At 49.4% G+C, this 15243-nt stretch overlaps 2 protein-coding genes across 7 annotated transcripts in view; one reads left to right on the top strand and one right to left on the bottom strand.

The window, feature by feature from the left end:
* LOC309539925 (kyphoscoliosis peptidase-like) overlaps positions 1 to 15243 on the top strand; it is a 360319-nt gene that overhangs the window by 39038 nt on the left and 306038 nt on the right. The gene's annotated exons all lie outside the window — the stretch shown is intronic.
* SLC4A11 (solute carrier family 4 member 11) overlaps positions 1 to 15243 on the bottom strand; it is a 251928-nt gene that overhangs the window by 11000 nt on the left and 225685 nt on the right. For all 6 annotated transcript variants that reach the window (XM_082236390.1, XM_082236389.1, XM_082236394.1 and 3 more), the window contains exons 17-18: positions 13277 to 13450; positions 3248 to 3443 (exon numbers count right to left, since the gene is read on the bottom strand). In XM_082236390.1, coding sequence (XP_082092516.1) covers positions 3248 to 3443; positions 13277 to 13450 — 370 coding nt within the window. The remainder of the gene's footprint in view (positions 1 to 3247; positions 3444 to 13276; positions 13451 to 15243) is intronic.

Here is a 15243-nt window from a genome sequence, read left to right as displayed (position 1 = left end):
ATGAGAACGGAAATCACGCGGCAGCAGCAGCAGCAGCAGCAGGCCCCATTAGCGAAAGCGCGGCTCAGGCTAAGAACGGTTTCGGGTTAAGAACTGACCTCCAGAATGGATTAAGTTCGTAACCCGAGGTACCACTGTAAATGTGGAAAAATATCTGCAACATATGTTTCATGATTAGTGGTCAATGTGCAGGTTCTTGGTTCATGAATTGGTTTAAACAGTTAAGGAGAAAGAAAAAGAAAGGAAGGAAGGAAGGAGGGAGGAAGAAGGGAGGAAGGGGAGGGGGAATGGTGAGTGGGGTGGGATCAGAGGAAAGAAGTCCGGACAATCTCCCAGTTGAAACGGCCTGCAGGGATGGCTTAGAACAGGGGTCAGCAAACTTTTTCAGCAGGGTGCTAGTCCACTGTCCCTCAGACCAGTGGCGTAGCGTGGGTTGTCAGCACCTGGGGCAAGGCAAGTAATTTGCGCCCCCTATCCTGTGGATTTGCGCCCCCTAACCCTAACCCCCAGATGTTGCGCCCGGTGCGGCCGGCCCCCCCTGCACCCCCCACGCTACGCCACTGCCTCAGACCTTGTGAGGGGCCGGACTATATTTTGGAAGAGAAAAAAAAGAACGCATTCCTATGCCCCTCAAATAACCCGGAGGTGCATTTTAAATAAAAGGACGCATTCTACTCTTGTAAAAACACGCTGATTCCTGGACCGTCTGCGGGCCGGATTTAGAAGGCAATTGGGCCAGATCCGGATTTAGAAGGCAATTGCCTACTCATGGCTTAGAACAAAGGCAGGCAAATGGAAATAGATGCTGCGATCGTCTCTTCTTCTGTTGGCAAGCAGCTCTTTGCATCAAGCAGGGAACGAGAGGGTGGCTTGGCCTGGCCGGAGCATTGCTCCCAAGCCACAGCTGGGCTTCCATGTGTTAGGAATCAATCACCAGCTGTTTGAGATGTTCTGCCCAGCCTGGTCCTGCGGGCGCCTCTGATGTGGAAGCAGATAAAAGCTTCCTGATCTCCAGCTGCTTCCTTTCATGGTACTGAGTGCCTTCTGATCAGGGCATTGCCTGTGGATTTTTCAATGCCCCCCCCCCCCCGAAAGCATGCTGGGACTGTCTTCCTGTGGCAGGGACGCTTTGGACACCAGCCCAACATGGGAAGTCAACTCCGACAACAGCTAAATACAGGCACGAGTCCTGCGGTCAACAAGCACCATCAAGGAAAGCTGGAGGGGACATGGAAGAGGGAGTTCAAGAGGGTGTGGAACCATTAGGAGTTCGGGAGGCCCAAACCCAGGAGGTTTGTGACACCCGCATCGCTGTGCCCCTAGCTCACGGCTGTGCTGTACAAGCACCCTTCTGTTTCTGCTGGGAGGGAGCGGTACACAACCCAGTGCCAAAGGTTGCAATCAGAAGCACAGAAATTGTGCGGCACAAAAAGAGGCTCAGGGGAACACAAACAGGGCACTGGTTAAGCTTGCTGCGTTAGGAAGCAGAAAGGAGAAGGGGAGATGAAAGCAAAAAATCCCCTAGCTGCAGATGGACTGCCAGGCTGAAGGGTAATTATCTGCGGCCTCCTTCAGTGGGTGGGATGTTCTGATCCTGCCTTTTAAAAATACAAATGTGCTTTGGGTTTTTCTCTGCTTCGTTTTATGTTGGTTTTAATGTACGTGCTATTTATTTGATGTTCAAAGTTGCTTCGAGATCCTAATACAGTGGTGCCTCGCAAGACGAAAAGAATCCGTTCTGTGATTCTCTTCGTCTAGCGGTCTTTTCGTCTTGCGAAGCAAGCCCATTGACGGATTAGCGGATTAGCGCTATTAGCGGCTTATCTGCTGATCGGATCAGCTGATAAGCGGCTTAGCGGCTTAGAAAAGGGGGGGGAGGGGAAAAACCCCGCAGGAACTCGCAAGGCATTGTCGTCTTGCGAAGCAAGCCCATAGGAGATTCGTTTTGCGAAGCACCTCCAAAACGGAAAACTCTTTTGTCTAGCGAGTTTTTCGTCTTGCGAGGCATTCGTCTTGTGGGGCAATAAACTGTAAGTTTAATAAAGTTGTTGTTGTTGTTGTTGTTGTTGTTGTTGTTAGACAGCCCTATACCTGAAGGTTCCAGGGCGGTTCACAGGATCAAATCACAATATAAAACCACAAAATACATAATTCAAATAAAAATGAAAGCAACCCAATAACCACCATTCCCATACACATATTGAAAGGGCATTGGATGTCAATTAACCAAAGGGCTGGTTAAAGAGGAACGTTATCACCTGGCAACTCATGGTGTATAATGAAGGTGGCAGGCGAGCCTCTCTGGGGAGAGCATCGCATGATGGGGAGCCACTGCAGAAAAGGCCCCGTTCTTGTGATGTCACCCTCTGGACCTCTCGTGGAGGAGGCACATAAAGAAGGGACTCAGAGAATGAACATAGAGTCTGGGTAGGCTAATAATAATAATAATAATAATAATAATTTTTCTGCAGAGAGCATACACATGTGCATTGGTGGTGCAGGGAAGCATTTTGGAAAGCTTCCCAGCTGACACACTTGCAAGAAAAACGTTCCACCCAAAACAGTCAGCCACGTCAATACACCTTAGCCTTAGGCCTGACCTCTCCTTCCTCCACAAGACGGTGGCATTAACGGAGGCTAACCACATGCAACTGCAAGCGAGAGCCTTGCTAAAAGCCATTTCCCATGGGATTTTGGCTCAGCATTTTTGGGGGGGGGCTGGGGGGGAAGCCCACTCAATCCGAGTCGGCGCCTTGCCCCAGCGGAGAGGGTCTCGCTCGCTGCGGAAACGGCGCCCCTGCCGCTGCGACTGCGCAGTGTGGGAGGGGCCCCTTTTATTTCGAAAAGGCTAAACAGTGGCTGCTATGCCGCTGCACAAGCAGAGGGCAAGACCAAGGCCACTTCTGGTGCCAGGAGGTGAAAGTTGCTGTTTTCCCCCCCGGACCGGATGACTGGGATGTTCTTGCTGGCAACTGTCCCAGCGGCATTTCGCCCGTAGGGTTTTTTGCTGCCGGAGCGGAGCCAAGACAACAAACAGGCCGTGAGGCAGCAGCGGTGGTGGCAGGAGCAGAGGGAGATCATAAAAAGCAATCAGAGGCTTTTTAACGGCCGTGTTTTTCAAGTTGCGGCAATCAACTCGTGATTATGAGCTTCCTCAGGAAACAGAGGCGTGCAGGTCCGCCGGGGCCTCAGCTCCTTATCCTGCACAGCTTGCAAAATTGGTGCTGCCCCCCCCCGGTGCGCTTACCTGCTCTTTCAGCAGGAGGGCGACCCTCTCAAAGAGCTGGTTCCCGTCGATGGAGGTCAGGGCGATGTAGAGGAACAGGCCGTAGAGGACGGGCTTCGGGATCAGTTGTAGCGGGAAAGGCAGGAGAAGCAGGGAGAGGCCCACCAGGAAGTTGGCTACCAGGGTGGTCAGCCGGGTCTCCTTCACGCTCACAATCCTGGCCGGGGAGGAAGGACAGAAGCAGGGTGTGTTACTGAGCAGCGAGATAGCCCATCCCGCAAGGATGCGTGCAAGCGTTTGAGAGAGCAAATAATAGTACAGTGGACGCTCGGGTTGCGAACAGGATCAGTGCAGGAGGCACATTTGCAACCTGCAGCGGCACATCTACGCACACATGGGTTGCAATTCGGTGCTTCTGCGCATGTGCGAACCCGAAACCCAGAAGTAACCCCTTCCGGGTGTTGGCGGGTCCGTAACCTGAAAAAACACAACCTGAAGTGTCTGTACAGTGGTACCTCTGGTTACGTACTTAATTCTTTCCGGAGGTCCGTTCTTAACCTGAAACTGTTCTTAACCTGAAGCACGACTTTAGCTAATGGGGCCTCCCGCTGCCGCCGCGCCGCCGGAGAACGATTTCTGTTCTCATTCTGAAGTAAAGTTCTTAACCCGAGGTAATATTTCTGGGCTAGCGGAGTCTGTAACCTGAAGTGTATGTAACCTGAAGTGTATGTAACCCGAGGTATGACTGTAGTAGTAGTAGTAGTAGTAAAAATAATAATAATACAGTGGTACCTCGGTTTTTGAACATTTTGGAAGTCGAACACATCTCGGAAGTTGAACGACTTGCTCTGAGTTTGCAGATTTCCCCTTGCTCCTCGGTTTTCGAACGTTTCGTAAGTCAAACGGTCTTCCAGAACGGATTACGTTCGAAAACCAAAGTACCACTGTATTCTTTTTTAATTTATAGCCCGCCCATCTGGCTGGGTATGGCTGGGTCGCCCCAGCCACTCTGGGCGGCTTCCGACACATATAAAAACATAAAAAAATGTCAAATGTTAATACAGTGGTGCCTCGCAAGACGAAATTAATCCGTTCCGCGAGTCTCTTCGTCTAGCGGTTTTTTCGTCTTGCGAAGCAACCCTATTAGCGGCTTAGCGGATTAGTGCTATTAGCGGTTTAGCGGCTATTAAAGGCTTAGCGGCTATTAAAGGCTTAGCGGATTAGCGGCTAAAAGGCTATTAGCGGCTTAGAAAAAGGGGGGAGCGGAAAAAAATTGGAACACTTGCAAGACGTTTTCATCTTGCAAAGCAAGCCCATAGGGAAAATCGTCTTGAGAAGCAGCTCAAAAACGGAAAACCCTTTCGTCTAGTGGGTTTTCCGTCTTGCGAGGCATTCGTCTTGCGGGGCACCACTGTAATTACAATCTGATCCAATACAAAAAAGTCACAAAAACTTTAAAATAAACAACTTGTATCAAATAAAGCAAAATTCAACAGTCGTTTAGAATCTAATAGTGAACAGTAAAATTAAATATCAGCAAATAACAACAAAGAACCACAAAGAACCCGGGCACACTTGATGGCTGGGTGCCGAGAGATGATTTACATGAGAGGAGGAGCCATCGAAGATCAACCACCGCAGACTGAATGTTGCATCGCTCCTGCTATTCCGGCTGCAATTGGTACTTAGTAGGAGTCATAGAATCAGAACTGTAGAGTTCGAAGGGACCCTGAGTATCATCCAGTCCAACCCGCTGCAATGCGGGAATCTGCAGCTGTCCCATACGGGAATCGAACCTGCAACCCTGGCGTTATCAGCACCGCACTCTAGCTCACTGAGCTATCTCCCGTTGATTCACATGCAAGCAGCTGAGCCCTTGGGTAAACAGAAGAAGCAAGCAGTCTGCATGCATGTGTGAACGAGTCCCACGCGTCATACTAGAGTCGGGATTCTGGACCACACCTGGGGCACTGACCTACTTTTTGTTTTGCTATATAGTGAGCGCCTTGGATGTGCCATGTCTCAGGGGCAGGACTTAGCCCCTGACCAGGAATTCTGCAAGGCCAAAGGAAGTAGAAACAATAGAGAATAGAGAAACCAGGGGTCTGAAAAGGCGTCAACGAAGCTTTCTATGTTCACCCATAATTCTATGGAAATTGAAGGGTTCCGTGCAAGGTTGGGATCTGGAGTTGCAGTAAGGGGGGGAAAATCAGCACTCTGAAAATACCTTGAATTTTTTTAAAAATCAAGTTTCTAGTCCTTATCGATGGAAAATGCAGACTTATTTGTGCAACATCTGAAGAAACCTCCAAAGTTAAATGGGCTTTCTGGTATTTAGGGATGTGTGGCTAGCCAAGTGTCAGGATTTGTTGAAAGTGCATAATTTATACGGGCCAGAGACCCTGCTTCTCCAGACGCACAATTCATGTGTTTTCTTTAGCAATGAGCACACACAGCTCCAGCGATTCTCTTATTCTCGTTCCCACATTCAGAGCTTGAAACTAATTTAGGCTTTGCGGCACGCTACACAAAATCTCTTCGAACGGTTCAAATCCCCCTTTCCTACCTTTTGATCCTCTCCAAGCAGCAACTATCAGATCTCAGAGGAGGGCATTGATTTCCTTCATTTTCGTGGCACCCAAATAACCAAAGGAAAGCGGGGAAAAAATCGAAGGGCATCTCAGCAGAAACAGAAAACCCATCACCTTGAGGGGGCCAGGCGTTCTGATGAACTTCAAGGATAATCCTGTTTATAGCGCAAAGTGTAATTTCTATGGGGGGATTAGGAACTTCAGCCTTGATGTGGATTACGGGAGATAACATCGGCAAAACTCCCAAGATCAAATGGCAAGTAGCGGGGCAACCTTTTTGGAATTTAGTGAGCTCACATGCACCAAGCATCCCTCTTGCAAACTCCGGGTCCGGCCAGCGGCAAAATGGGCAAGACGTTTATAGAGCATGTTCTCAGCTAGGGAGAACGTCGTGAGTTTTTAAGCAGCATCAGCAGAGGGTATCACATACAGACCTGCAGTATCTCAGGCAGGTCTTTGCCAGGGTCTCAGCCACAGACCCCTTAATAAGGGATCCCTGGGGTTGAGAGGTGCAAGGGTCATTCCACATCAAATTAACGGTTGGAGGATGGATGGCGGCTAACAGATTGAGGTTGAATCCTGACAAGACAGAAGTACTGTTTTGGGGGGACAGGAGGCGGGCAGGTGTGGAGGACTCCCTGGTCCTGAATGGGGTAACTGTGCCCCTGAAGGACCAGGTGCGCAGCCTAGGAGTCATTCTGGACTCACAGCTGTCCATGGAGTCGCAGGTCCATTCTGTGTCCAGGGCAGCTGTTTACCAGCCCCATCTGGTACGCAGGATGAGACCCTCCCTGTCCACAGACTGTCTCGCCAGACAGTCTAATTATCTCTCGCTTGGACTACTGCAATGCACTCTATGTGGTGTGACCCAGAACTACAACTAATCCAGGTGAAGGTGGAAGTGACCTGGAAACTACAACTAATCCAGAATGCGGCAGCTAGACTGGTGACTGGGGGCGGCCGCCGAGACCATATAACACCAGTCCTGAAAGACCTACACTGGCTCCCAGTATGTTTCCGAGCACAATTCAAAGTGTTGGTGCTGACCTTTAAAGCCCTAAACTGCCTCGGTCCAGTATACCTGAAGGAGCGTCTCCACCTCCATCGTTCTACCCGTACACTGAGGTCCAGCACCGAGGGCCTTCTGGCGGTTCCCTCACTGCGAGAGGCCAAGTTACAGGGAACCAGGCAGAGGGCCTTCTCGGTGGTGGCACCCTGTGGAACGCCCTCCCACCAGATGTCAAAGAGAAAAATAACTACCAAACTACCAGATGGGTGGGTTATAAATAATAAATTATTATTATTACTTATTATAATTATGACGCAAAAAACAAGGGTTTTGTCACTCTCCGTCTCAGATTTTGATGAAACTTGGTGTATACCCTTCCCTTATGGTTGAAAGAAACACCCTTGAATTCCCCCCCCCTATCTCAAATGGTTTTAATTTTGTAGCACTTTGATGTTTCGTTAAATCTGCGTTGTCTGTCCCTCTTGAGACCCTCCGCACAAGATACTTAATGAAACTTTGAAGTGTTATAAAATCAAAACTGTTTCAGATAGAGGAGGCAAATTTAAAGGGGGTTCTTTCAACCACAAGGGAAGGGTGTACACCAAGTTTCATCAAAATCTGAGATGGAGAGTGACATTACCTTGTTGAAATGGTAGCGTAAGACAGGGCTCCCCCATAGTCCTGCTTGCCCTATGCCTAGAAAGCACAGCTCCAAGCGCTTCCCCACACTTTCAAGGCATGGGTCCATGCGGTTTCCCCTTTGCCCTACTGCTTTCCCCAGAAAACCTGCTCTTTGGTGCTAAATCGGGGAAAACAGAAATCCGGAGAAAACCTGATCGACGTTTGCTCCGATTCAGCAGCGAACAGTGGGTTTCCCCAGCGGAAAGTGGCAGGACAAGCGGAATTGTGGATGATTCCATAGCCCCCCTCTACTACCACAGCCTCTCGCATTCTGCGTCACATTCAGACAAGAAAGGCTGCCATCAGAGGAGTTATCGGTGACTTGTAGACCAGCTGCAGATCACTCGGTCCCTGAATGCTTACTTCAGTCCAAGCTTGAGCACATTTGGGAAGCATTTGAAAACTTGTTCGGGGGCTTAAGGCTAAGCAAGCAGAAGGGAGTAGGGGGGAGGGCTGGGGAGCGAAGGGCATTTGCCACGCAGGTATAATGGTTTTATTTTGTTTTGCACCTATAATCTGAGCCTACAGGATTCCCCCACACACAAGCAGAACAGGCCTGATTTTCAATATGTACCTGGATCCTATACATATGAATACATTTGCTACGATTCCACATGCCTAGCAGAAACTTCCAGGGGGCGGGCTAGGGGAGAGGGAGCAGAATCTGGAAAATATGCTCCAAGTGCCAGGAGGTATCGTAATACCGCAATGCGCTCTACGTGGGGCTACCTTTGAAGGTGACCCGGAAACTACAACTAATCCAGAACGCGGCAGCTAGACTGGTGACTGGAAGCGGCCGCAGAGACCACATAACACCGGTCTTGAAAGACCTACATTGGCTCCCAGTTTGTTTCCGAGCACAATTCAAAGTGTTGGTGCTGACCTTTAAAGCCCTAAACGGCCTTGGTCCAGTATATCTGAAGGAGCATCTCCACTCCCATCGTTCTACCCGGACACTGAGGTCCAGCACCGAGGGCCTTCTGGCGGTTCCCTCACTGTGAGAAGCCAAGTTACAGGGAACCAGGCAGAGGGCCTTCTTGGTGGTGGCTCCCGCCCTGTGGAATGCCCTCCCACCAGATGTCAAAGAGAACAACAACTACCAGGCTTTTAGAAGACATCTGAAGGCAGCCCTGTTTCGGGAAGCTTTTAATGTTTGATGTATTATAGTATTTTAATATTCTTTTGGAAGCCGCCCAGAGTGGCTGGGGAAGCCCAGCCAGATGGGCGGGGTATAAATAATAAATTATTATTATTATTATTATTACCCGCCAGCTACATGCATCATGATAAACCTTCTTCTAAAGTGCACCGGTGTGGAAACAGGATGTTTAGTGGCAGATGGAATTGTTTTCCACCCATGTCTGCATCCTTGGGTTCACGCGGGTCCAAAGACACGGTTTGCTGTACAGAGACACAGCACACAACCTCCATGCTGTTCTACGAAGCCGCAACCATCCCAAAGGAGGAGAACGGGCGCAAGGCTGTTCCTGGAGCACAATGTTTAAACGAGTTTTAATTACGCTGCCCTTCTGCTACCTGCTCCTGCGGGTTGGACTCGAACCAGCGGCTCCAAGTTACAAGAAAGGAGATTCCGACTAAAGCTCAGGAAGAACTTTCTGATAGTAAGAGCTGTTCGACAGTGGAATGGACCCCCTTGGAAGGTGGTGAACTCTCCTTCCTTGGAGGTTTTTAAGCAGAGGCTGAGGGGCCATTTGTCATGGATGCTTTAGCCGAGATTTCTGCATTGCAAGGGGTTCACCCTTGGGGTCCTTTCCAACTCCACAATTCTATAATTCTTGGGCAGGGCTGAGTGTGCAAAGACAGGCTTACTCTGGGTCAGCAAAGCTGTCCCCAGTGCTTAGACAGCAGGAATGGGGGCAGCTGTGGCCTCTGAGATATTGCAGGACAATGACTCTCATTATCAAAGGGGAAAGGACTGTGGCTCAAGGGTTGTTGTTGTTTAGTCGTGTCTGACTCTTCGTGACCCCCTGGACCAGAGCACACCAGGCACTCCTGTCTTCCACTGCCTCCCACAGTTTGGTCAAACTAATGCTGGTAGCTTCGAGAACACTGGCCAACCATCTCGTCCTCTGTCGTCCCCTTCTCCTTGTGCCCCCCATCTTTCCCAACATCAGGGTCTTTTCCAGGGAGTCTTCTCTTCTCATGAGGTGGCCAAAGTCTTGGAGCCTCAGCTTCAGGATCTGTCCTTCCAGTGAGCACTCAGGGCTGATTTCCTTCAAAATGGATCGGTTTGATCTTCTTGCAGTCTATGGGACTTTCAAGAGTCTCCTCCAGCACCATAATTCAAAAGCATCCATTCTTCGGCGATCAGCCTTCTTTATGGTCCAGCTCTCACTTCCATACATCACTACTGGGAAAACCATAGCTTTGACTATACGGACCTTTGTTGGCTCTGCTTTTTAGGGGTGATCAAATCTGTCAACCTCAACATCTTTTTCTCTTATTAAGCTCAGCTCTCCACATTTCCACAACCATTTAGTTTGTCTGCTTCAAGTCCCTGAGAAAATTCATCAGCCTTTCATGCAAACTTATCCTAACACACATTCGTTTGCAAAACAAATTCCCCCGCGTGCAGCAAAAATTTTGATAACGTAGGCATTCTTATGCATGCTTTACCCTGGCCCATGGGTTTTCACACAAGACTAGGTTGGTGAACCACACTGCAAAATTCAGGGAAGCGAGAATGTCAAAAGATGGGTCTGTTTCGGTTTGTGAATTTTCAGATGCTGCAGGTTCAGGAAGTTCACCTTTAAATGAGAATTGAATCTCGTTTCTTCCCCCACTCCTATCCAGCGAGAGCATCTGCTTTGCATTCAGAAGGCCCCGAGCTCAATCTTGGAGCAGTGGGGTGCAGTGAAATTTTTCATAGGGGAACAGTTAGGGGCAGAGGTGCCAGGACGTCTGGACACTGTGTGCATGAGCATCGCACCTCCTCCCTCCCTAAACTGGGCAAAAGCTTCCCAGGTTTTGGGAAGGAGGCGCCAAGAGGGAAGGGAGCATTTAGGGGATTAGCCTAGTCCCCCAGTTCACTGACTGCACACCGCTGGCTGGGAGAGACCCCTGCAGAACCACTGAAAGTCGGTGAGGTCCATACTGAGATGGTTGGTAAATAAGGGAGCTTCCTACCTTCCCACCGTGGACACTGGGCCATACTGGCTGGGGGTTGGCAGTTCAACAATATGCAGAGACGCAGGACTCTCAGCCCAGGCCCTCTAGCCCTGCTTCTGCCCTTGAGAAAACAGACCCACTACAGTGGTACCTCAGGTTAAGTACTTAATTTGTTCCAGAGGTCCGTACTTAACCTGAAACTGTTCTTAACCTGAAGCACCATTTTAGCTAATGGGGCCTCCCGCTGCTGCCGTGCCGCTGCTGCACGATTTCTGTTCTCATCCTGAAGCAAAAGATCTAAACCTGAAGCACTATTTCTGGGTTAGCGGAGTCTGTAACCTGAAGCGTATGTAACCTGAGGTACCACTTTTTGTGTATCTGAAGAAGTGTGCATGCACACGAAAGCTCATACCAAGAACTAACTTAGTTGGTCTTTAAGGTGCTACTGGAAGGAATTTTTTTATTTTGACTATGGCAGACCAACACGGCTACCTATCTGTAACTGAGGTACCACTGTAATTCCAGAGGGCTATACCTGAAGGAGCGTCTCCAACCCCATCGTTCTGCCCGGACACTGAGGTCCAGCTCCGAGGGCCTTCTGGCGGTTCCCTCACTGAGATTAGTGAGGTTACAGGGAACCAGGCAGAGGGCCTTCTGGGTGGTGGTGCCTGCCCTGTGGAACGCCCTCCCACCAGATGTTAAGGAAATAAACAACTATCTGACTTCTAGAAGACATCTGAAGGCAGCCCCTGTTTAGGGAAGTTTTTAATGTTTGATGGTTTATTGTGTTTTTAATGTTCTGTTGGGGGCTGCCCAGAGTGGCTGGGGAAACCTATCCAGATAGGCAGGGTATAAATTTATTATTACTACTACTACTACTACTACTACTATTCCTAAAGTACCCTGATAGATCAGATCACAGCTGTAGTATCTCAGATTCCTCAGGGAAGTCCACAAGTGGAGGATGAAGGAAAACAGTGGCCCAGACTGCCTCTGAACCCGGAGGCTCACTTTTATAGCCATTGATCGGCACAGTCTTCCTGCTGAATCCCTCTTTACAGCCAACCAAAACGAATAGACTATGCATCCAACATAGATGTTCCTAACTGCAAGGCGCCCTCTAGCGGCCACAGCATTTCTTAAAATAGAATCATAGAATCATAGAATCATAGAGTTGGAAGAGACCACAAGGGCCATCGAGTCCAACCCCCTGCCAAGCAGGAAACACCATCAGAGCACTCCTGACATATGGTTGTCAAGCCTCTGCTTAAAGACCTCCAAAGTAGGAGACTCCACCACACTCCTTGGCAGCAAATTCCACTGTCAAACAGCTCTTACTGTCAGGAAGTTCTTCCTAATGTTTAGGTGGAATCTTCTTTCTTGTAGTTTGGATCCATTGCTCCGTGTCCGCTTCTCTGGAGCAGCAGAAAACAACCTTTCTCCCTCCTCTATGTGACATCCTTTTATATATTTGAACATGGCTATCATATCACCCCTTAACCTCCTCTTCTCCAGGCTAAACATGCCCAAAATTAAAAGATTTCATCTGATCATGGGCAGAGGGCGATCCTGAGATACTCCCTCCTCCAGTTGCCCACCAGCTTAGATGCCTTTGAAAGAGGATCAGGCAATGGCTACCAGCCCAGACAGCTCTGCTCTGACTCTGCAGTCGAAGGCAGAAATGCGTCTAAATACCAGCTGCTGAAAACAGCAGGAAGGGGAAGGGATCTAGCGCTCAGATCCTGCTTGCTGCATCTGGTTGGCCACAGTAAGAACAGGACGCTGGACTAGATGACCCAGAGGTCCGATCCAGCAGGCTGCTTTTATTTTTTATTATTGCAATACTTTCATTTTGCTGCTCCCCCTCTTCTTCCCTCCCAACTCCCGGATGAGGGACTCAAGGCAGCGGTGGCACTGAGAGGACTGGAAGGCCCCCGGCGACAGCGGTTCAGCTTCAGCAAGGAGGGGCGAGCGCTCGCCGGCTGGCTCCAGCCTGGCAAGAGGAGGAGGCGAATTCTGTCGCCTCCACTGTGGGTGCCCCAGACTCCCCTCCCCGGGCACCAATGGGGAGAACGATGGAGATCCAGTCCGCGCTTTTACCGCGGAGACAGCTGACATGTCAGTTCGTCCGTTGGTCAGTTGGGGCAACGCAAAATGTTTAAGGGTACGCGTCCCTCTGTGTCCCCCCAGAAAAAAGCACTGATTATAATTCATTATGGGAAGCAGGTGGCGCTGTAGTCTAAAGCACAGCACCTAGGGCTTGCAGGTCAGAAGGTTGGCGGTTCGAATCCCGGCGACGGGGTGAGCTCCCATTGCTCGGTCCCTGCCAACCTAGCAGTTCGAAAGCACATCAAAGTGCAAGTGGATAAATAGGTACCGCTCCTGCGGGAAGATAAACGGCGTTTCCAAGCGCTGCTCTGGTTCGTCAGAAGCGGCTTAGCCATGCTAGCCACATGACCCAGAAGCTGTACGCCGGCTCCCTCGGCCAGTAAAGCGAGATGAGTGCCGCAACCCCAGAGTCGGCCACGACTGGACCTAATGGTAAGGGGCCCCTTTACCTTTATCTTATATTTCATACGCTGTTGATTGCCCTGGCCTCCAAACAAACAAACAAACAAACAAACGTTAACCCCGACTTACGTCTCGTAGATGTGCCCGTTCTCCACCCTCTCCTCCACGTAGGCCAGGGCTCGGACGTGCATCGGCGAGTGGGGGAATGCAGCGTGGATCCACGGCAGCCCAAAGATGGAGAGCCCTATGTTGATCAAAGCCACAAGGAGGAGGTCCCAGTGATAAGCCGTTCCCTTCACTAACCTGAAATAAACTCTTGTTAGTACAGTTGTAAATGCATGCTAGCCAGGAGGTGGCAGCAAGTAGACCCAAGTCAGAACAGCACCCCCCCCCCCCAATGCACAGCAAGCCTCTTGGGTCACACAGAGCATTATGCACTTGGGAAACAAGAGACTTAAGAGAATCACAGAAAACCATAATGGCCAGCTTGCTCACTGGGGCAAAACGGTTAGAGCATCTTACACCGATCCTGGTCCAATTGCACTGGCTGCCTATTAGTTTCCGGGCCCAATTCAAAGTGCTGGTTTTGACCTATATAGACTTAAGTGGCTCAGGACCGCAATACGTCAAGGACCGCCTCTTTCCATGTGAACCTACCCAGACCCTGAGATCATCTTCTGAGACCCTCCTTTGTGTGTCTCCTCCTTGAGAGGTCCAGAGGGTAGCAACACGAGAACAGGGCCTTCTCTGCAGTGGCCCCGTTTGTGGAATGCTCTCCCCAGGGAAGTTCGCATGGCGCCGCCTTCATTATACAACTTTATGTGCCAGGCAAAGAAGTTCCTCTTCCACCAGGCCTTTGGCTGATTGACATCTAATGCTCTTTTAAATGTGTTATGGAAGTGGAGATTAATGGTTTGTTTCTGTTCTTATTTTTATTATGTATTTTGTGTTTTATATTGTAATTTTAACTTGTGAACCACCATGATATCTATGGGTATAGGGCAGTATACACATTTAATAATAATAATAATAATAATAGTAATAGTAATAATAATAATAGAATCAATGAGTTGGAAAGGACCACGAGGAACAGTCTACTCCAACCCTCTGCAATTTAGGAAACTTTCGCCCCATATGGGGCTCAAACCCACAACCCTGAGATTCAGAGCCTCATGCTCTACCAACTGAGCTAAACTTGCTCTTGGCCTCGTCTGCATTGGGCCCACAATGACCTCTGAGCATGTTCGCATTTAATAATATTGCCCCAAACATCTCTTTTAACACAAAGCCCAGACCACAAGTCAGAAAGGATTGCCTGGTTGCTTATAATGCCAAGACAAAACACTGTCAGGGTTTGAGTCTGAAGGCTGCATCTATTTACATTTAGGGGGGGGGGACCCACATTAGTAAAGGAGAGACTGGGAAAGGCTAGAGGCAGGGAATATTGGTAAGAGGGAGGGTGGTGCAGTGCTTAGAGCAGGGCTAGCCAGCCTGATGCCCTCCGGATTTTGTTGGACTACAATACCCAACATCCTTGACTCTTGGCCATGTTGGCTGTGGCTAATGGGAGTTGGAGTCCAACTATCACTTTTTCTTCCTCCATGTCTGAGTGTCAGGCTACAGCTTGGAAGACTAGGGTTCAAATCCACCCTTTGCCAGGAAGCCCACTGGGTGGCCTTGGGGGTCAGACCCTGTCTCTCAGCCTAATCTACCCCACAGGGTGGTTGTGAAGATTAATTGGGAAGGGGAAAGCATGTACTCCACCTTGAGTAACTTGAAGGAACTGTGGGACACAAGTGGAATGAATGAATGAATGAATGAATGAATGAATGAATGATGTTGCAGCTGACAGACCAGTGTTGGGCTCAGGGCAGTTTCAGAAGTCCTCATCCTTAACAAGAGGCAACTTAAAATTGGCAGCAGTTGATGAATGGTGATGGCAAATTTCAAGCGATGGAGAGGCGAGCGTGGACACCCAGAGATAAGTCCAAGATGGAGCTCTGGGCTGAAAAAACAGGGTCTTGGGCTAAGCCCTTGACCAGGTAAGAGTCATGGGACTAGCAGAGCTGCTAATAATAATAATAATAATAATAATA

The sequence above is a fragment of the Podarcis vaucheri genome (genome assembly GCF_965113315.1).
Source record: "Podarcis vaucheri genome assembly, chromosome: 9".
NCBI classification, from domain to species: Eukaryota; Metazoa; Chordata; class Lepidosauria; order Squamata; family Lacertidae; genus Podarcis; species Podarcis vaucheri.
This window is presented reverse-complemented; position numbering and strand designations above follow the sequence as displayed.